Here is a 21,688-nt window from a genome sequence, read left to right on the forward strand (position 1 = left end):
ATTTCCTCTGGCTCCACGCATAGATTCCTCCCCTATCCTTGAGTGGGCCAACCCCCTCTCTGACTACCTTCTTGCTCTTTATATATTTTCCTGAATGCTGCTGGCCAATGATTTTTCGTGACCCCTTTTAGCTCTCCTTACTCCTTGCTTAAGTTTCTTTCTACTTTCTTTGTATTCCATACTTGCTTTGTGTGTTCCCAGCCTCCTAGCCTTGACAAATGTTTCCTTTTTCTCTTTGACTAGTCTCACAATATCTCTCGTCATCCAAGGTTCCCAAAATTTGCCATACTTATCCACCATTCTTACAGGAATGTGTCGGTTCTGAATCCCTATCAACTTGCACTTGAAAGCCTCCCACATGCCAGATGTTGATTTGCCTTCGAACAACTGCCACCAACAAAGAGATCGAGAGGTACAGGTTCATAGCTCCTTGAAAGTGGAGTCACAGGTAGACAGAGTGGTGAAGAAGGCATTCAGCATGCTTAGTTTCATTGGTCAGAACATTGAATACCGGACTAGGGACGTCTTTTTGAAGTTGTTCAAGACATTGGTAAGGCCACACTTGGAATACTGTGTACAGTTCTGGTCACCCTATTATAGAAAGGATATTATTAAACTAGAAAGAGTGCAGAAAAGATTTATTAGGATGCTACCAGGACATGATGGTTTGTGTTATAAAGAGAGGCTGGATAGAGGAGACTTTTTTATCTGGAGCGTCGGAGGCTTAGGGATGATCTACATAAGAACGAGGAGGAGGCCAAGTGGTCCCTCGAGCCTGCTCCACCATTCAATAAAATCATGGCTGATCTTTTTGTGGACTCGGTTCCACTTACCTGCCCGCTCACCATAACCCTTAATTCCTTGACTGTTCAAAAATTTATCTATCCTTTCCTTAAAAACATTCAATGAGGTAGCCTCAACTGCTTCACTGGGCAGGGGATTCCACAGATTCACAATCCTTTGTGTGAAGAAGTTCCTCCTCAACTCAGTCCTAAATCTGTTTCCCCTTATTTTGAGGCGATGCCCCCTAGTTCTAGTTTCACCCGCCAGTGGAAACCACTTCCCTGCTTCTATCTTGTCTATTCCCTTCATAATCTTATATGTTTCTAACATCTCCCCTCATTCTTCTGAATTCCAATGAGTATAGCCCCAGTCTACTCAGTACTCTAGGTGTGGTCTCACCAGCACCTTATACAGCTGCAACATAATCTCGCTGTTTTTAAACTCCGTCCCTCTAACAATGAAGGACAAAATTCCATTTACCTTCTTAATTACCTGCTGCACCTGCAAACCAACTCCTTGAGATTCCCGCACAAGGACACCCAGGTCCCTCTGCACAGCAGCATGCTGCAATTTTTTACCATTTAAATAATAGTCCATTTTGCTGTTATTCCTACCAAAATGGATGACCTCACATTTACCAACATTGTACTCCATCTGCCAGACCCTTGCCCACTCATTTAGATTATCTATATCCCTTTGCAGACTTTCAGCGTCCTCTGCACACTTTGCTCTTCCATCCATCTTAGTGTCATCTGCGAATTTTGACACACTGCACTTGGTCCCCAACTCCAAATCATCTATGTAAATTGTAAGCAATTGCGGTCCCAACACTGATCCCTGAGGAACACCGCTAGTCACTGATCGCCAACCAGAAAAACTCCCATTTACCCCCCACTCTTTGCTTTCTGTTCTTATAGAGGCAATTGGGACTAGCTTTGGGGGTTAAAAAAAGGTACAGCATGGACAAGTTGGGTCAAAGGGCCTATTTCCATGCTGTAAACCTCTATGACAGCACTCACTGGAATATAGGGGAAGTTAAAATCTCCTCTGACTGCAACCCTGTTACTTTTGCACCTTGCCAAAATCTGCCTGCATTTCTGTTCCTCTATCTCCTGCTGGCTGTTGGGTGGTCTATAGTAAACCCCCAACATTGTGACTACACCCTTCCTATTCCTGAGCTCTATCCACATTGCCTCGCTGTGTGAGCCCTCCGAGGTGTCCTTCCGCAGCTGTGATATTCTCCTTAACCAGTAGTGCAACTCCCCCACCCCTTTTACATCCCCCCCCTATCCTGCCTGAAACACCTACATCCTGGAAAGTTAAGATGTCAATCCTGTCCTTCCCTTAAGTCTCTGTAATAGCAACAACATCATAGTTACAAGTACTAATCCAAGCTCTAAATTCATCTGCTTTAATTGTTACACTTCTCACATTGAAACAAATGCACTTCAGTCCACCAGACCCTCTTTGATTAGCAACCACACCCTGCCTGCTCTTTCTCTGAGTCTTACTGGCCCTACTCTCTGGTTCCCCTTCAGCAAATTCACCTTTGCTTTGGTTCCCACCTCCCTGCCAAACTAGTTTAAATCCTCCCATATCTTTTGTATCTTTTTCCCGACGGAAGAAAGTGGAAGAGAGAATGTCCGGGGTGCGTGGGGTCCTTAATTATGCTGGCTGCTTTTCCGAGGCCGCGGGAAGTGTAGACAGTGTCAATGGGTGGGAGGCTGATTTGAGTGATGGACTGGGCTTCGTTCCTTGCTGTCTTGGATAGAGCAGGAGCCATACCAAACTGTGATACATCCGGAAATTATGCTTTCTATAGTGCATCTGTAAAAGTTGGTGAAAGTCGTAGCTGACGTGCCAAATTTCCTTTGTCTTCTGAGAAAGTAGAGGTGTTGGTGGGCTTTCTTAACTATAGTGTCGGCTTGGGAGGGACCAGGATAGGTTGTTGGTGATCTGGACATCTAAAAGGCTGAAGCTCTCGACCATTTCTACTTCGTCCCCATTGATGTAGAAAGGAGAATGTCCTCCGCTATGCTTCCTGAAGTTGATGACGATAGAAATATAGAAGATACGAGCAGGAGGAGGCTATGCGGTTCTTCGAGTCTGCTCCGTCATTCATCACGACCATGGCTGATCATCGAACTCAATAGCCTAATCTTGCTATACAAAGAACAGTACAGCACAGGAAACAGGCCCTTCGGCCCTCCAAGCCTGTGCCGCTCATTGGTCCAACTAGACAATTCGTTTGTATCCCTCCGTTCCCAGACTGCTCATGTGACTATCCAGGTAAGTCTTAAACGATGCCAGCGTGTCTGCCTCCACCACCCCACTTGGCAGCACATTCCAGGCCCCCACCACTCTGTAAATAAAAAGGTTCCTCTGATATGAGTTATACCTCGCCCCTCTCACCTTGAGCCCGTGACCCCTCGTGATCGTCACCTCCGACCTGGGAACAAGTTTCCCACTGTTCACCCTATCTATACCCTTCATAATTTTGTACACCTCTATTAGGTCTCCCCTCATTCTCCGTCTTTCCAGCGAGAACAAGCCCAGTTTACCCAATCTCTCCTCATAACTAAGACCCTCTATACCAGGCAACATCCTGGTAAACCTTCTCTGCACTCTCTCTAAAGCCTCCACGTCCTTCTGGTAGTGCGGCGACCAGAACTGGACGCAGTACTCCAAATGTGGCCTAACCAGCGTTCTATAGAGCTGCAACATCAGACTCCAGCTTTTATACTCTATACCCCGTCCTATAAAGGCAAGCATACCATATGCCTTCTTCACCACCTTCTCCACCTGTGCTGCCACCTTCAAGGATTTGTGGACTTGCACACCTAGGTCCTTCTGTGCTTCTATACACTTAATGGCTCTGCCATTTATTGTATAACTCCCCCCTACATTAGTTCTTCAAAAATGCATCACTTCACATTTATCTGGATTAAATTCCATCTGCCATTTCTCCGCCCAATTTTCCAGCCTGTCTATATCCTGCTGTATTGTCTGACAATGTTCATCGCTATCTGCAAGTCCAGCCATCTTTGTGTCATCTGCAAACTTGCTGATAACACCAGTTACACCTTCTTCCAAATCATTTATATATATATATATATATATCACAAATAGCAGAGGTCCCAGTACAGAGCTCTGCGGAACACCGCTGGTCATAGACCTCCAGCCAGAAAAAGACCCTTCGACTGTTACCCTCTGTGTCCTGTGGCCAAGCCAGTTTTCTACCCATCTAGCCACCTCTCCTTGTATCCCATGAGTCTTAACCTTCTTAACCAACCTGCCATGAGGGACTTTGTCAAATGCCTTACTGAAATCCATATAGACGACATCCACGGCCCTTTCTTCGTCAACCGTTTTTGTCACTTCCTCAAAAAAACTCCACCAAATTTGTAAGGCACGACCTCCCTCTTACAAAACCATGCTGTCTGTCACTAATGAGATTGTTCCGTTCTAAATGCACATACATCCTGTCTCTAAGAATCCTCTCCAACAAGCTGGAGTCTGATGCTGTTCTGTTGTTTTAAAAAAAAGGTTCCAAAAGAAATCCGGGAAATTATCGGCCAGTAAGTTTGACGTCGGTGGTGGGCAAGTTATTGGAAGGTGTGATACGGGATAGGATCTACAAATATTTGAATAGACAGGGACTTATTAGGGAGAGTCAACATGGCTTTGTGCGTGGTAGGTCATGTTTGACCAATCTATTAGAGTTTTTCGAGGAGGTTACCAGGAAAGTGGATGAAGGGAAGGCGGTGGATGTTGTCTACCTGGATTTCAGCAAGGCCTTTGACAAGGTCCCTCATGGGAGGTTAGTTAGGAAGGTTCAGTCGCTAGGTATACATGGGGAGGTAGTAAACTGGATAAGACACTGGCTCAATGGAAGAAGCCAGAGAGTGGTTGTGGAGGATTGCTTCTCTGAGTGGAGGCCTGTGACTAGTGGTGTGCCGCAGGGATCGGTGTTGGGTCCATTGTTGTTTGTCATCTATATCAATGATCTGGGTGATAATGTGGTCAATTGGATCAGCACGTTTGCTGATGATACAAAGATTGGAGGTGTAGTGGACAGTGAGGAAGGTTTTCAAAGCTTGCAGAGGGATTTGGACCAACTAGAAAAATGGGCTGAAAAATGGCAAATGGAATTTAACGCAGACAAGTGTGAGATATTGCACTTTGGAAGGACAAATCAAAGTAGAACGTACAGGGTAAATGGTAGGACTCTGAAGAGTGCAGTTGAACAGAGAGATCTGGGAATACAGGTACAGAATTCCCTAAAAGTGACGTCACAGGTGGATAGGGTCGTAAAGAGTGCCTTTGGTACATTGGCCTTTATAAATCAGAGTATCGAGTATAAAAGTTGGAGTGTTATGGTAAGGTTATATAAGGCATTGGTGAGGCCGAATTTGGAGTATTGTGTACAGTTTTGGTCACCTAGTTACAGGAAGGATGTAAATAAGATTGAAAGAGTGCAGAGAAGGTTCACAAGGATGTTGCCGGGACTTGAGAAGCTGAGTTACAGAGAGAGATTGAATAGGTTGGGACTTTATTCCCTGGAGCGTAGAAGATTGAGGGGAGATTTGATAGAGGTGTATAAGATTTTGATGGGTATAGATAGAGTGAATGCGAGCAGGCTTTTTCCGCTGAGGCTAGGGGAGAAAAAAACCAGAGGGCATGGGTTAAGGGTGAAAGGAGAAAAGTTTAAAGGGAATATTAGGGGGGGCTTCTTCACGCAGAGAGTGGTGGGAGTGTGGAATGAGCTGCCAGATAAAGTGGTAAATGCAATCTAAACTTTTAACATTTAAGAAAAAGTTGGACGGGTTCATGGATGAGAGGGGTGTGGAGGGATATGGTCCAAGTGCAGGTCAGTGGGACTAGGCATAAAATGGTTCGGCACAGACAAGAAGGGCCAAAAGGCCTGTTTCTGAGCTGTAATTTTCTATGGTTCTACCACGGACGTCAAGCTCACTGGCCTATAAGTACCCGGTTATTCCTGCTACCCTTAAATAACGGTACCACATTCGCTATCGTCCAATCCTCAGGGACCTCACCTGTGTCCAAAGAAGAGACAAAGATTTCCATCAGAGGCCCAGCAATTACATCTCGTCTCCCTGAGCAGTCTAGGATAGATGCCATCAGGCCCTGGGGATTTGTCAGTTTTAATGTTACCTAAAAAACCTAACACTTCCTCCCTTGTAATGGAGATTCTCTCTAACGGGTCAACACCTCTCTCTGAGACACTCCCAGTCAACAAGTTCCTCTCCTTTGTGAATACCGATGCAAAGTATTCATTTAGGATCTCCCCTATTCCCTCGGGTTCTAAGCATAATTCCCCTCCTTTGTCCCTGAGAGGTCCGACTTTTTCCCTGACAACTCTTTTGTTCCTAACATATGAATAAAATGCCTTGGGATTCTCCTTAATCCTGTCTGCCAAGAACATTTCGTGACCTCTTTTTGCCCTTCTAACTCCCCGTTTGAGTTCTTTCCTACTCTCTCTGTATTCCTCCAGAGCTGCATCTGTTTTCAGTTGCCTGGACCTAACGTACGCCTCTCATTTCTTTTTGATCAGATAGAACATAGAACAGTACAGCACAGAACAGGCCCTTCGGCCCACTATGTTGTGCCGAGCTTTATCTGAAACCAAGATCAAGCTATCCCACTCCCTATCATCCTGGTGTGCTCCATGTGCCTATCCAATAACCGCTTAAATGTTCCTAAAGTGTCTGACTCCACTATCACTGCAGGCAGCCCATTCCACACCCCAACCACTGCGTAAAGAACCTACCTCTGATATCCTTCCTATATCTCCCACCACGAACCCTATAGTTATGCCCCCTTGTAATAGCTCCATCCACCCGAGGAAATAGTCTTTGAACGTTCACTCTATCTATCCCCTTCATCATTTTATAAACCTCTATTAAGTCTCCCCTCAGCCTCCTCCGCTCCAGAGAGAACAGCCCTTGCTCCCTCAACCTTTCCTCATAAGACCTACCCTCCAAACCAGGCAGCATCCTGGTAAATCTCCTCTGCACTCTTTCCAGCGCTTCCACATCCTTCTAGTGAGGTGACCAGAACTGCACACACTATTCCAAATGTGGTCTCACCAATGATCCTCAATTTCCCTGGTTATCCAATGCTCTCGAATCCTACCTTTCCTATCTTTCCTTTTTACAGGCACATGCCTGTCCTGCAGCCTTATCAACTGTTCCTTAAAAGACTCCCACATGCCAGACGTGGACTTACCCCGAACAGCCTCTCCCAATCAACGGCCACCAATTCCTGCCTAATCCGGCTATAGTTAACCTTCCCCCAATTTAGCACCCTACCCTTAGGACAACACTCGTCCTTGTCCATTACTATCCTAAAGTTAACAGAGTTGTGGCCACTATTTGCCACATGTTCCCCTACCGAAACTTTGACCTGACTGGGCTCATTTCCCAGAACTAGATCCAGTATAGCCCCCTCTCTAGTTGGGCTATCTACATACTGTTCCAAAGAACCTTCCAGTACGCATTTTACAAATTTCTCCCCGTCCAGACCCCCAGCCCTAAGCACTTTCCAGTCTATACCAGGGTCTATGCCATAACCTTTGATACCGTTCGCCCCAAGTGCTATTTCTAGCTGCCTCTTGAATACATTCAATATTTTGGCATCAACTGCTTCGTGTGATAATGAATTCCACAGGCTCATCATTCTTTGGGTGAAGAAATGTCTCCTCATCTCCATCCTAAATGGCCTACCCTGTATCCTCAGACTGTGACCCCTGGGTCTGGACACCCCCACCATCGGGAACGTCCTGCCTCCATCTACCCTGTCTAGTCCTGTTAGAATTTTATAAGTCTCTGAGATCCCCCCTCATTTGTCTGAACACCAGCGAAAACAATCCTAACCTTATCAATCTCTCCTCATACATCAGTCCCGCCATCCCCAGAATCAGTCTGGTAAACATTCGCTGCACTCCCTCGAGAGCAAGAACATCCTTCCTTAAACGGAGACCAAAAATGCTCACAATATTCTAAGTGTGCCCTCACCAAGGCCCTGTTTAATTGCAACAATACATTACTGCTCCTGTACTCCTTCCTTTTGTTATCATTGAGGGAGAGATTATTGTCGTTGCACCAGTTCACCAGATTCTCTATCTCTTTCCTGTACTCCTTCTCGTCATTGTTTGAGATCCGACCCACTACGGTGGTGTCATCAGCAAACTTGAAAATCAAATTTTATGGGGAATTTGGCTACATAGTCATAGGTGTATAACGAGTAAAGTAGGGGGCTGAGAACACAGCCTTGTGGGACACCGGTGTTGAGGATGATTGTGGAGGAGGTGTTGTTGCCTATCCTTACTGATTGTGGTCTGTGGGTTAGGAAGTTCAGTATCCAGTCGCAGAGGGAGGAGCCGAGGCCCAAGCCACAGAGTTTGGAGATGAGTTTCAATGGAATAATGGTGTTGAAGGCTGAGCTGTAGTCAATAAATAGTGCTCAGGCACTGAGGTCTTGCACTGATTTGGTGCTGATATTTAGATGGGATTGATAGCAGTGACTCTTGCCAACATAAATGTACTGCAGATCTTAATGGGTTTGCTTCCTGAGGTATGCTTGTGTATGAATAACCTCTGATCAAATTTCATGAGTTTGCATAAAAACCATTTAACATCCACGACTTGGCATCTCCAATAGTGCATCCTTCATTATCTTACCTTGCAGGCTCAAAGCATTGGAACTTCTTTGAATTCCTGACACAGACAGTTGCTTTAAATACAAATGACTGTACCCTTTAAGATTATTGCAGAGACTGTTGAAACAACGTGAAATTATTTGTGTCCGTAAGTAGGAAACTCTCCTTGTTTGAAAGGCTTCAGAAAAATGTTAAAGCTCTTTTCTGTCAGGTTGGAGGGTTCTTTCAAGGAAGGACTTAATTATGTTTGGAAGGTTGAATTAGTGTATGCCCAATTGAGCCACATATTTGCATATTGAAACTATGCAAGACTGAGTGCGATATTACATTTCTAATGTGTGTATTGGCACTACTTGCAGGACACGGTAGCAACCAAATCCCTCAATATAAAGAGGAACCAGAGATTTTAAGAATGTAGCGATAGATGAGTCCAAGTCAAGTTTTGGTCATTGATGTGTACTTAAGCTCCTCTCAAGTGGAGAGAAGCCTCATTCAGCATTGCTACACAAACTTCATGCATGTGAAAGTAGATGATAAAATCTACATGTGCTTCTGTCCATGTAATGTGGCCATGGTGAATTGCTTGTACTTTTAATATTTTATTTCCGTTTCCCATTTAATATCCCATCCTCGACTTCCCTGTTATCTGCTGAATGTCTTGTCTATTTTTGTCATTACATTTTCATGCATTTCAATGTTTTTAACATTTTTACTTAATATGTACCAATATATTTTATGATTTTTTTTAATGTAAGTTACACTTCAATTAATCTTTTAGGTTGCAAATGTGTTGTCTTGAAAAAATAAAACTTTAAAAAAATGCAGTTAAATATAGATCTCCATCTCGGGCTACCATTTGAGATATATATTTGCTGTTGAGCTATTTGGTTGCAGAGGGTGTGGTTCAGATAGATTGGGAAAATGGGAGGAATGGGAAATGTGAAGGAAGACAACATACATCAGGAACATTCCTCAACATCACCAAATTTGAAATTAGTTGATCTATATTGATCTTTGTTAAAGGGCCCAAAATGTTCTTGAATTCAGTTCAGGACTTTAATCGTGTTTTGATTACATTATGCATTGCTTATAGTTGTCAGATTTCTGAATGGATGTTTTTTTTTCTCTAAACAGTACTGAATCAGCTTCCACTTCCCTCCCCACTGCCTGCTACCACCACCAAAAGCTTGCTGTTTGGAGGGAGAATTGCTGAAGATGTAAATTGCCTCATGGGTTGTAGGGACGAGAGTCTTGTCACACAGTTAGTACATAGCCTCAGCCAAGTCTCCACGGATCATATGTAAGTATGGTCTTATTCTCTGGTTAGCAAAGGTCATTAAATATGTGTAACACTTCATATCCCACAATGTCATGGCTATTGTAGCACAGAATCTACAAAGACACGAGCAGTTTAGCCACTGAAGCTTATCCAGCCAATACCTTGTACATCCCAGTTCAGCAGTCAACTTATTTTGAATATTCTTAATGGCTTTGCTGCTATTTCACCAGAATGCCAAATTCTATTATGGCCATTGTAAAGTGTTTTCACTTCTCTTTACCCAGCAAAGGCTATGGACTTTGATGATATGCTGGTTGTAGTACGGAAAACGTGCTCCAGAAGTAGCCACACTCCTGGCCAAGAAATTCCAATATAGCTACAATGTCAAGAGCTAACAACAATGTGAAAAATTGCCTAATTATGCCCTGTCCCCGCAAACAGGACAAATCCAATCTGCCCAATATTCATCCCATCAGTTTATTACATAGACACACAGAAACATAGAAGATGGGAGCAGGAGGCGGCCATTTGGCCCTTCGAGCCTGCTCTGTCATTCATTAAGATCATGGCTGATATTCCAACTCAATAGCCTAATCCTGCTATTTCCCCATAAGGTTTGATCCCATTCGCCCCAAGTGCTATATCCAGCCGCCTCTTGAATGTATTCAATGTTTTGGCATCAACTACTTCCTGTGGTGATGAATTCCACAGGCTCACCACTCTTTGGGTGAAGAAATGTCTCCTCACTTCCGTCCTAAATGATTTACCCTGAATCCTCAGACTGTGATCCTTGGTTCTGGACTCCCCCACCATTGGGAACATCCTCCCTGCATCTATCCTGTCTAGACCTGTTTGAATTTTATAAGTCTCTGTGAGAACCCCCCTCATTCGTCTGAACTCCAGCAAAAACAATCCTAACCTAATCAATCTCTCCTCATACATCAGTCCCACCATCCCCGGAATCAGCCTGGTAAACCTTCGCTGCACTCCCTCGAGAGCAAGAACATCCTTCCTCAGAAAAGGAGACCAAAACCGCACACAATATTCTAGGTGTGGCCTCACCAAGGCCCTGTATAATTGCAACAACACATCCCTGCTCCTGTACTCGCAACCTCTCGCAATGAAGGCCACCATGCCATTTACCGCCTGCTGTATTCTTGATCATCAGCAAAGTGATGCAAGGTATTGTGGACAAGTAAGGTTGCCATAGTCCCAGATGATCATAGACTGCCCTGCCCCTCAGGGTGGTGGTGATTTAACCTGAGGATCACCATACCTTAGGTGAGCGGCAAGGTTGAGAAGGCGGGGCCTTGATAATTAACCTCAGCTGGTATGGGAGTTGAACCTATGCTGTTGGCGTCACTCCGCATGACGAATTAGCTGTCCAGCCAACTGAGCTAAACTGACCCCCTGACAGTATTTAGCAATAATGCTCAGCTTGGGTTGTGCAGGACCATTTAATTCCTGACCTCCTCATAGCCTTGGTACAAACATGGGCAAAAGAGATTAATTCAAAAGATGAGGTGAGAGTTGCTATCCTTGAAATTAGGCAGCATATGACCAATATTGCAAGGGAAGATTAATGAAGGGAATGCAATGAATGTTGTCTATATGGATTTTAAGGAAGTGTTTGATAAGCCCTGGGACTGGCTTTGGGGAATATGGCATCTGTATGATCTGTGCAGGTTGCACCTCAACAGAACTGGGACTGAGGGCTTTAAACTAACATGGCAAGGGTATGGGAATGAAGAGGAAACATTAGAAAGGAATGCCAGGATGCACAAAATACTGGGAGGGACAGAGAATAGTAAGTTAATAAGTGAAGATGAAGTAAAGGGTCGTGACATCAAAATCAGGATTACTCTGCATGTACCTGAATGCACAAGTTATAGGAAATGCGATTGGGAAGTTAGTCGCAGATTTATTGTGGAAATATTATAATCTGGTGATGAAAGAGACCTGGTTCAAGAAAGGGAAAGACTAGGTGTTAAATATTCCTATGAGGTGTTCAGAAAAGATAAAAAAGGAAAGGGACAGGGATGGGTTGGTATTGGTTAGGGAGAGCATTGCAGTGCTGGAGAAAGAATGTCCCAGAGAATTCAAGGGACAAAAAAGGTGCAGCTTCATTGCTCGGTGTAGTCTGTATGCCATCAACTATTGGGAAGATGTAGAACAAATCTGCAGGGAAACTAAAGAGAGATGCAAATATTATATAGTTATAATGGTGGAATTATAAGTACCTGAATGTAGACTGGGGTAGTGGTCGTGGAAAGGGTGGAGCAGAGCATATATTCCGAGATTTATGTTCAGGACGTTTTTTTTAAAACAGCGTAAGTGTCTAGTCCAACAAGAAAGTATCCAATCTTGGACCTGGTTCTTGAAAACTAGTTGGGACAGGTAGATCAAGTGTAAGGGGCGGGGGGCATTTGGGAGACACTGTATTGTAAGGTTGAGGATGATGATAGAAAAGGGTAATAGGCAATCCAGAGTAAAAATAATTAACTTGGAGAACTCACTTCTCTGGGACGAGAATGAAGCTGGGGCGGTTAGACTGGAATGAGAGGTTGGCAGGAAAAATTATAATTGAACACTCGGCTACCTTTTAAACAGAAGTGGTCCAGGCACAGTCGAGGTATATTTCCTTAAAGGTAGGGCAAACAAATCCTAAGCTCCCTGGATGAAAAAGGAGATAGAGTTGAAGAAAAGTGTGCTTATTACAGGTGTCAATACAGTTGAGAACCAGAAGGAATGCAGAAGCTTCAGAGGGGAGATAAAAACACATGTCGAGAAGCAAGGAGTGATTATGGGAAAAGATTGGCAGCCAACATAAAGGGACTTCTGGTAAATAGTAAAAAGGTGGTTTAAAAAAAGGAATATGGTCTATTAAGGACCTAAAAGGGAATCTAGATATGGAGGTAGGGGACATGGCTGAGGTATTAGATGATACTTGCATCCATCTTTACCACGGAGGTAGATGCTGCCCAGGACATGGTGACAAGATGAGGGAACTCTGTCCCCAAAAGGGTTCAAAATTGATAATGAGGAAGTTAGAAGTGTCATACAGTGCAGAAAAGGCCATTTGGCCTATTGAGTCTGCACTGACGATATCTACTACGAAAGGTGCGCTAATCCCATTTTCCTGCACTTATCATAATGGGATCTTTCAGGTGTTCATCCATATATTTTTTTTAAGTTGTAAGGTTTCCGACCTCTACTACCTTTCCAGGCAGTGCATTCCAAATTCCCACAAACCTCCAAGTGAAAACGTTTTTTTCTCAAATACCCTCTGAAACTCCTGTGCCTTGCCCTAAAACTATGCCTCCCCGTGATTGACCCTTCAACCAAGGGGAACAGCTGCTCCCTACTCCCTGTCTGTACCCCTCATAATCTTATCTTGGGCTGACAAGTGGCAAGTAACATTTGCGTCACACAAATGCCAGGCAATGATTATCACCAATAAGAGACACTCTCACCACTGCCCCATGACATTCAATGGTGTTACCATCACTGAATCCCCCATTGTCAACATTCTTGGAGTTACCATTGACCAGAAACTCAACTAGACTTGCCACAAAAACATAGTGGCTACAAGGGCAGGTCTGAGGCTAGGAATACTGTGGCGAGTAACTCACTTCCTGACTCCCCAAAGCCCGTCCATCATCTACAAGGCACAAGTCAGGAGCGTGATGGAATACTCCCCACTTGCCTGGATACGTGCAATTCCAATGACACTCAAGAAGCTTGACACCATCCAGGACAAAAGCCTGCTTGATTGGCACCACTATCTACAAACATCCACTCCCTCCACCATTGATGCTCAGTGGCAGCATTGTGTACTATCTGCAAGATTCATTGCAGCAATTCGCCAAAGATCCTTCGACAGCACCTTCCAAACCCATGACCACTTCCATCTAGATACATGGGAACATCACCACCTACAAGTTCCCCTCCAAGCCACTCCCCATCCTGACTTGGAAATATATCGCCGTTTCTTCTCAGTCACTGGGTCAAAATCCTGGCATTCTCTCCCTAATGGCATTGTGGGTCAACCCACAGCACATGGACTGCAGCGATTCAAGAAGGCAGCTCACCACCACCTTCTCAAGGACAACTAGGGACGAGCAATAAATGCTGGCCAGTCAGTAACACCATGTCCCACAAATGAATTTAAAAAACCTCAATCATGTCCCCTTTCAGCCTTCTCTGCTCTAAAGAAAACAATCCAAGCCTATCTAGTCTCTCCTTACAGCTCAAATCATCTATCCCAGGCAACATCTTGGTGAACTTCCTCTGTGTACCCCCTCGAGTGCTATCACATCCTTCCTATAGTGAGGTGACCAGAACTGCGCACAGTACTCCAGCTGTGGCCTAACCAACGCACTGCACAGCTCCAACATTATCTCCTTGCTCTTATGCTCTGTCCCGACTGATGAAAGCAAGTGTCCCAAATGCCGCCTTAACTGTCCTATTCACTTGCTCTGCCGAATTCAGGGATCAGTGAATAATTACCCCAGGATCCCTCTGTTCTTCTGAGCTTCCCAGTGTCCTGCCAGTCATTAAATACGCCATCTTATTTTTTCTTCCAAAGTGCATCAATTCCCACTTTCAAGGTTAAATACTATCTGTCACTGGTCTGCCCATCTGACCAGCCCATCTGACCAACCCATCTATATATCTCTCTAACCTACAACATCTTAACTATTAACCACCCTACCAATGTTAGTGTCTTCTGCAAACTTGCTTATCATTGCCCCCACAATTTCATCTATATCGTTTATGTATATAACAAGCAAGGATCCAAGTACTGAACCTTGTGGTACACCACTGGACACCGGCATCCTTTGAGTCCCATTACTTAAGCCAGGTTCTGATCCATCTTGCCAAGTTTCTCTGAATTCCATGTGCCTGAACCTTCTCTCATCAGTCTGCCATGTGGGACCTTGTCAAATGTTTTGCTCAAATAAAAGTTAAAGACCTTGGGTACTGAAAGATGACGAGAACCGCACTGCCCGAGATGTATCCAAGGGTATTCAAAGAAGTGAGAATTGAGATTGCAAGGGTGCTGGCCATAATCTTCCAGTCTTCTTTCAACTTGGGGAAATGCCAGAGGACTGGAGAATTGTAAATGTTATGTCCTTGTTCAAAAAAGTTTGAAAGGAAATCCCCAGAATTACAGGCCAGTCATTAGTAATAAAGACAGAAAATGCTGGATAAATTCAGCATCTGTGTAGAGAAACTTCAAGTTAATGTTTCAGATCTTAACGGTCCCTCTACAGAGTTCATTTAGATCTAGGGGTATAGGTTCATAGCTCCTTGAAAGTGGAGTCATAGGTGGACAGAGTGGTGAAGAAGGCATTCGGCATGCTTGGTTTCGTCGGTCAGAACATTGAACACAGGAGTTGAGATGTCTTGTTGAAGTTGTACAAGACATTGGTAAGGCCACACTTGGAATACTATGTGCAATTCTGGTCACCCTATTATAGAAAGAATATTATTAAACTAGAAAAAGTGCAGAAGACATTTACTAGGATGCTACCGGGACTTGATGGATTGAGTTATAAGGAGAGGCTGGATAGACTGGGACTTTTTTCTCGGGAGCGTATGAGGCTGAGGGGTTATCTTATAGAGGTCTATAAAATAATGAGGGGCACAGATCAGCTTAGATAATCAATATCTTTTCCCAAAGGTAGGGGAGCCTAAAACTAGAGGGCATAGGTTTAAAGTAAGAGGGGAGAGATACAAAAGGATCTAGAGGAGCAATTTTTTCGGAGGGTGTTGAGTGTCTGGAACGAACTGCCAGAGGTAGTAGAGGCGGGTGCAATTTTCTCTTTTAAAAAGCGTTTAGGCAGTTACATGGGTAAGATGGGTATAGAGGGAAAAGGGCCAAACGCAGGCAATTGGGGCGAGCTTCGGGGTTTAAAACAAAGGGCAGCATAGGCAAGTTGGGCTGAAGGGCCTGTTTCCATGCTGCAAACCTCTGTGACTCCATCTGAAACGTTTTGCTGCCAGATGTGTTGAGTTTATTCAGCATTTTCTGTTTTCCACATCCACAGTATTTTACTTTAATCTTAGTTTAACAATATCAGTGGTGAACAAGCTTCTAGTAACAATTATTCAGGTTGGAATTAATAATCGCATAGAAAAATGTGAATTGATTAGTAAGTGACAGCAGGAATTTCTAACAGGAAAATTAAGTTTAACTAACTTGCTGGAGTTTCATGAGGAGGTAACAGGATTAAGGAAAATCCTAAGGAATTTTATAATAATGTAAAGAGCAAGAGGCTAGCCAGGGAAAGTGTTGGTCCATTCAAGGATAGTGCAAGGGAATCTATGCATGGAACCAGAGAAAATGGGCGAGATACTAAATGAATACTTTGCCTCAGTATTCACCAAAGAGAGGAACTTGGTGGATGAGGAGCCTAGGGTACGATGTGTAGATATTCTGGGTCATGTCGATATCAAAAAGGTGGAGGTGTTGGGTACCATAAAAAGCATTAAAGTAGACAAGTCCCCAGGGCCTGATGGGATCTTCCCCAGAATACTGAGGGAGGCAAGAGCGGAAATTGCTGAGGCCTTGACAGAAATCTATGTATCCTCATTGGCTACAGGTGAAGTTCCAGAGAACTGGGGAATAGCCAATGTTGTTCTATTGTTTAAGAAGGGCAAAAGGGATGATCCAGGAAATTATAGGTCGCTGAGCCTTACAACAGTGGGATGGAAATTATTAGAAAAGAATATTAGGGATAGGATTTACTCACATTTGGAATAAATGACTAATTAGTGATAGAGGGCATTGTTTTGTGAAGGGGAGGTCGTGCCTCACTAACTTGATTGAGTTTTTCGAGGAAGTGGCGAAGATGATAGATGGTAGAAAGGCAGTGGATGTTGTTATACATAGACTTCAGTAAAGCCTTTGACAAAGTACCTCATGGTAGACTGGTATGAAAGGTGAAGTCACAGGATCAGAGGAGAGCTGCAAGATGGATACAGAACTGGCTTGGCCATAGAAGGAAGAGGGTAGCAGTAGAGGGGTGCTTTTCTGACTGGAAGGCTGTGACTAGTGGTGTTCCACAGGGATCAGTTCTGGGACCTTGTTGTTTGTAGTATATATAAATGATTTGGAGGAAAATGTAGCTGGTTTAATTAGTAAGTTCGCGGATGACACAAAAATTGGTGGAGTTGTGGATTGTGAAGAGGATTGTCAGAGGATACAGCAAGATATAGACCGGTTGGAGACTTGGGCGGAGAAATGGCAGATGGTGTTTAATCCGGACAAATGTGAGGTAATGCATTTTGGAAGGTCCAATGAACAAAGAACAATGCACGGTTAGTAAGTTTGCAATGGTTAGTAAGCTTGCAGATGACACCAAGATTGGTGGCATAGTGGACAGTGAAGAAAGTTATCTCCGATTGCAACGCGATCTTGATCAATTGGGCCAGTGGGCTGACGAATGGCAGATGGAGCTTAATTTAGACAAATGCAAGGTCATGCATTTTGGTAGATTGAATCAGGGCAGGACTTACTCAGTTAATGGTAGGGCGTTGGGGACAGTTACAGAACAAAGAGATCCAGGGGTACATGTTCATAACTCTTTGAAAGTGGAGTCACAGGTGGACAGAGCGGTGAAGAAGGCATTTGGCATGCTTGGTTTCATTGGTCAGAACATTGAATACAGGAGTTGGGATGTCTTGTTGAAGTTGTACAAGACATTGGTGAGGCCACACTTGGAATACTGTGTACGGTTCTGGTCACCCTATTATAGAAAGGATATTATTAAACTATAAAGAGTGTAGAAAAGATTTACTAGGATGCTACCGGGACTTGATGGTTTGAGTTATAACGGGAGGCTGGATAGACTGGGACATTTTTTTCTAGAGCTTAGGAGGCTGAAGGGTGATCTTATAGAGGTCAATAAAATAATGAGAGGCACAGATCAGCTAGATAGTCGATATCTTTTCCCAAAGGTAGGGGAGTCTAAAATTAGAGGGTATAGATTTAAGGTGAGAGGGGAGAGATACAAAAGTGTCCAGAGGGGCAATTTTTTCACACACAGGGTGGTGAGTGTCTGGAACAAGCTGCCAGAGGTAGTAGTAGAGGTGGGTACAATTTTGTCTTTTAAAAAGCATTTAAACAGTTACATGGATAAGATGGGTATAGAGGGATATGGGCCAAATGCAGGCAATTGGGATTAGCTTAAGGGTTTAAAAAAAGTTGCGCATGGACAATTTGGGCCAAAGGGCCTGTTTCCATGCTGTAAACCTCTATGACTCTATGTAGGAATTATACAGTAAATGGTAGAACCCTTCGGAGTATTGACATGCAGAAATTTGGGCGTACATGATCACTGAAAGTGGCAACGCAGGTTGGTAAGGTAATCAAGAAGGCACGCTTGCCGACATCGGTCGGGGCATTGAGTATAAAAATTGGCAGGTCATGTTGCAGCTGTACAGAACCGTAGTTAGGCCTCATTTTGAATATTGTGTACAATTCTGATCGCCACACTATCAGAAGGATGTGGATGCTTTGGAGAGGGTACAGAAAAGATTTATCAGGATGTTGCCTGGACTGGAGGGCATTAGCTATAAGGAGAGGTTGGATAAACTCGGTTTGTTCTCACTGGAACGACAGAGGTTGAGGGGTGACTTGATAGAGTTTTACAAGATTGAGGGGCATGGACAAAGTGGATAGATGCTCTTTCCTAGGGTAGAAAAGTCAAGTACTAGGGGCCATAGGTTTAAGGTGCGTGGGGAAAAGTTTTTAGAGGAGATGTCCGAGGCAAGTTTTTTTTAAAAAGAGGGTGGTGAATGTCTGGAACACGTTGCCGAGGGAGGTGGTGGGAGTAAGTATGATGGTGACATTTAAGGGGCAACTAGATGGATGCATGAATTGGAAGGACACGGATTCTAAGTGCATACGGTTTTAGTTTAGGCAGGCATAATGTTCGGTGCAGGCTTGGAGGGCCGAAGAACCTGTTCCTGTGCTGTACTTTTCTTTGTAACAAAGGGTCGATGAGGGTAATGCTGATGATGTGTTGTACATGGATTTTCAGAAAGCATTCGATACAGTGCCACACAACAGGCTTTTGAGAAAAGTTATAGCTCATGAAATAAAAGGGACACAAGCAACATGGATACAAAATTGGGCGAATTATAGGGAGTAGAGCTGGATATTTTTGGGCTGGAGGAAGGTTTTAGTGGTGTTCCCCAGGCGGTATTGGGACCCTTGCTTTTCCTGATATATATTAATGATCTAGATCTTGGTACGCAGGGGACAATTTCAAAGTGTGTGGATGACACAAAACATGGAAATATTGTAAACTGTGATAAGGACAGTGTAGAACTTCAAGAGCACAAGTTGGTGGAGTTGGCACATAGATGGCAGATGAAATTCAATGCAGAGAAGTGTGAACTGATGCATTTTATAGGAAGAACATGAAGAAACATTACAAAATAAGGGATGATATTCTTATAGGTGCAGGAGCAGAGGGACCTGGGTGTATATGTGCATAGCTCATTGAAGGTGGCAGGACAGGTGGAGAATAAAGCATATAGTATTCTCGGCTTTATTAATAGAGGCATAGAGTAAAACACAACTGTATTGTGCATAGTTTTGTGCACCATACTATAAGAAGGATGTGAATGCATTGGAGAGAATGGTTCCAGGGATGAGAAATTTCAGTTATGAGGATTGATTGTCAAGTTTGGGATAGCTCTCCTTCGAGAGAAGAAGGCTAAGAGAAGATTTGATAGAAATGTTCAAAATCATGAAGGGGCTGGATAGAGTAGATGGGGAGAAACTGTTCCCCTCTCAAAAGGATCAAGAATGGGAGGGCACACATTTAGTGCTTTAGAAGACAAGCAAATGTGAAGTGAGGAAAAACCTGATCCCACAACGAGTGGTTTGGGTCTGGAATGCACAACCTGGATGTACGGTGGAGGCAGGTTCAATCAAGGCATTCAAGGTGGTATTAGATGATTCCTTGAATAGGAACAATGTTAAGGGCCATGGGGGGAAAAGGCAGAAGAATAGTGCTAAGTCAGGTTGCTTGTCTGGAGAGCTGGTACAGACATGATGGGTCAATTGGCCACTTTCTGCACCGCAACAATTTTGTCATACCACAAAGGCTTATTGACAAAATGTGACACAGACGAGGAAGGTCAGTGTCCACTTGGATTTTAAAAAGGGCTTGTTTGTCAATGTTTTTCAGATTGGGGGATTGTACCAAGTAATGTTAGTGTCGGGAGTGTTTAAAACACTGATCTTAGACCTACTTCTATCTCTCTCAAACTGAATATTTTTTTTATTTGTTCATGGGATGTGGGGATCGCTGGCTGGGCCAGCATTTATTGCCCATCCTTGAGGTCATGTAAGACTCAACCAAATTGAACCAACTTATGATAACTGCTACCTCGGATACCTTTACTGTGAGGTCATTAATTCTATTTCATAGAAATTGCCAGGAAGAGAATAGCTTGTTCTTTGTAATGAAGTGACCTGAACTGCACACAATACTCCAGGTGTACTAACTAGTGTTTTACATCATTTGCACCAAAATTCTATGTCTGATGAAGGAACAGCGCTCCAAAAACTCATATTTCCAGAAATACAGCTGTTGGACTTTAACCTGGTGTTGTGAGACTTTTTACTGTGCCCACCCCAGTCCAATGCCGGCATCTCCACATCTTGGATAATAAAGGAATGTGTTTCATATGCTGTCTTACCCACCTGAAGTTCCACATGGGAGACTGATTGAGAAGGTTGAAGCACGTGGAATTCCCTGAAACTTGGTGGCATGATCCAAAACTGGTTTAGTAATAGGACACTGGCATGGTAGCACAGTGGTTGTGCTAGGGGCGGCACGGTAGCACAGTGGTTAGCACTGCTGCTTCACAGCTCCAGGGTCCCGGGTTCGATTCCCGGCTCGGGTCACTGTCTGTGTGGAGTTTGCACATTCTCCTCGTGTTTGCGTGGGTTTCCTCCGGGTGCTCCGGTTTCCTCCCACAGTCCAAAGATGTGCGGGTTAGGTTGATTGGCCAGGTTAAAATTGCCCCTGAGATGCGTAGGTTAGAGGGATTAGCGGGTAAATATGTGGGGGGTAGGGCCTGGGTGGGATTGTGGTCGGTGCAGACTTGATGGGCCGAATGGCCTCCTTCTGCACTGTAGGGTTTCTATGATTTCTATGATTTCACAGTGGTTAGCACTGCTGCCTCACAGCGCTAGGGTTCCGGATTCAATTCTGGTCTTGGGTCACTGTCGATGGAGTTTGCATGTTCTCCCCGTGTCTGCATGGGTTTCCTCCCGGTACTCCGATTTCCTCCCACATTCTGAAAGATGTGCTGGTTAGGGTGCATTGACTTGAACAGGCGCCGCCGGACTGTGGCGACGAGGGGAATTTCACAGTATCTTCATTGCAGTGTTAATGTAAGTCTTACTTGTGACAAATAAACTTTACACACACGGGGTCGTGGTAGAAGGCTGTTCGATTGATTGGAGGCCAGTGTCCAGCGGTGTACCACAAGGACCGGTACTAGGACCCTTGTTGTTTGTTATATACATAAATGATACAGATGATCCAGGATGATGAGCAAGTTTATAGATGGCACCAAGATTGTAGAGTGGTTAATAGTGAAGAAGATTGTCTTGCGATACATAAAGATAGGGATGGATTGGTCAGATGGGCAGAGCAGTGACCATAGAACCATAGAACATTACAGCACAGAAACAGGCCTTTTGGCACTTCTTGGCTGTGCCGAACCATTTTTCTGCCTAGTCCCACTGACCTGCATTGGTATTTAAGATGTGGAGATGCCGGCGTTGGACTGGGGTAAGCACAATAAGAAGTCTCACAACACCAGGTTAAAGAACAGTACAGCGCAGGAAACAGGCCCTTCGGCCCTCCAAGCTCCTTGGCCCAACAAGACCATTCGTTTGTATCCCTCCATTC

At 44.1% G+C, this 21,688-nt stretch overlaps 1 protein-coding gene across 10 annotated transcripts in view; it reads left to right on the forward strand.

Annotated features, from left to right (window-relative positions):
- LOC144495209 (nipped-B-like protein) overlaps positions 1 to 21,688 on the forward strand; it is a 728,344-nt gene that overhangs the window by 156,518 nt on the left and 550,138 nt on the right. For 8 of the 10 annotated variants that reach the window (XM_078215273.1, XM_078215271.1, XM_078215278.1 and 5 more), the window contains exon 3: positions 9,599 to 9,764. The exons of the other annotated variants lie outside the window; for them this stretch is intronic. In XM_078215273.1, the coding sequence (XP_078071399.1) occupies positions 9,599 to 9,764 (166 nt within the window). The remainder of the gene's footprint in view (positions 1 to 9,598; positions 9,765 to 21,688) is intronic. 10 annotated transcript variants of the gene reach the window in all.

Source organism: Mustelus asterias, chromosome 6 (genome assembly GCF_964213995.1).
Source record: "Mustelus asterias chromosome 6, sMusAst1.hap1.1, whole genome shotgun sequence".
NCBI lineage: Eukaryota > Metazoa > Chordata > Chondrichthyes > Carcharhiniformes > Triakidae > Mustelus > Mustelus asterias.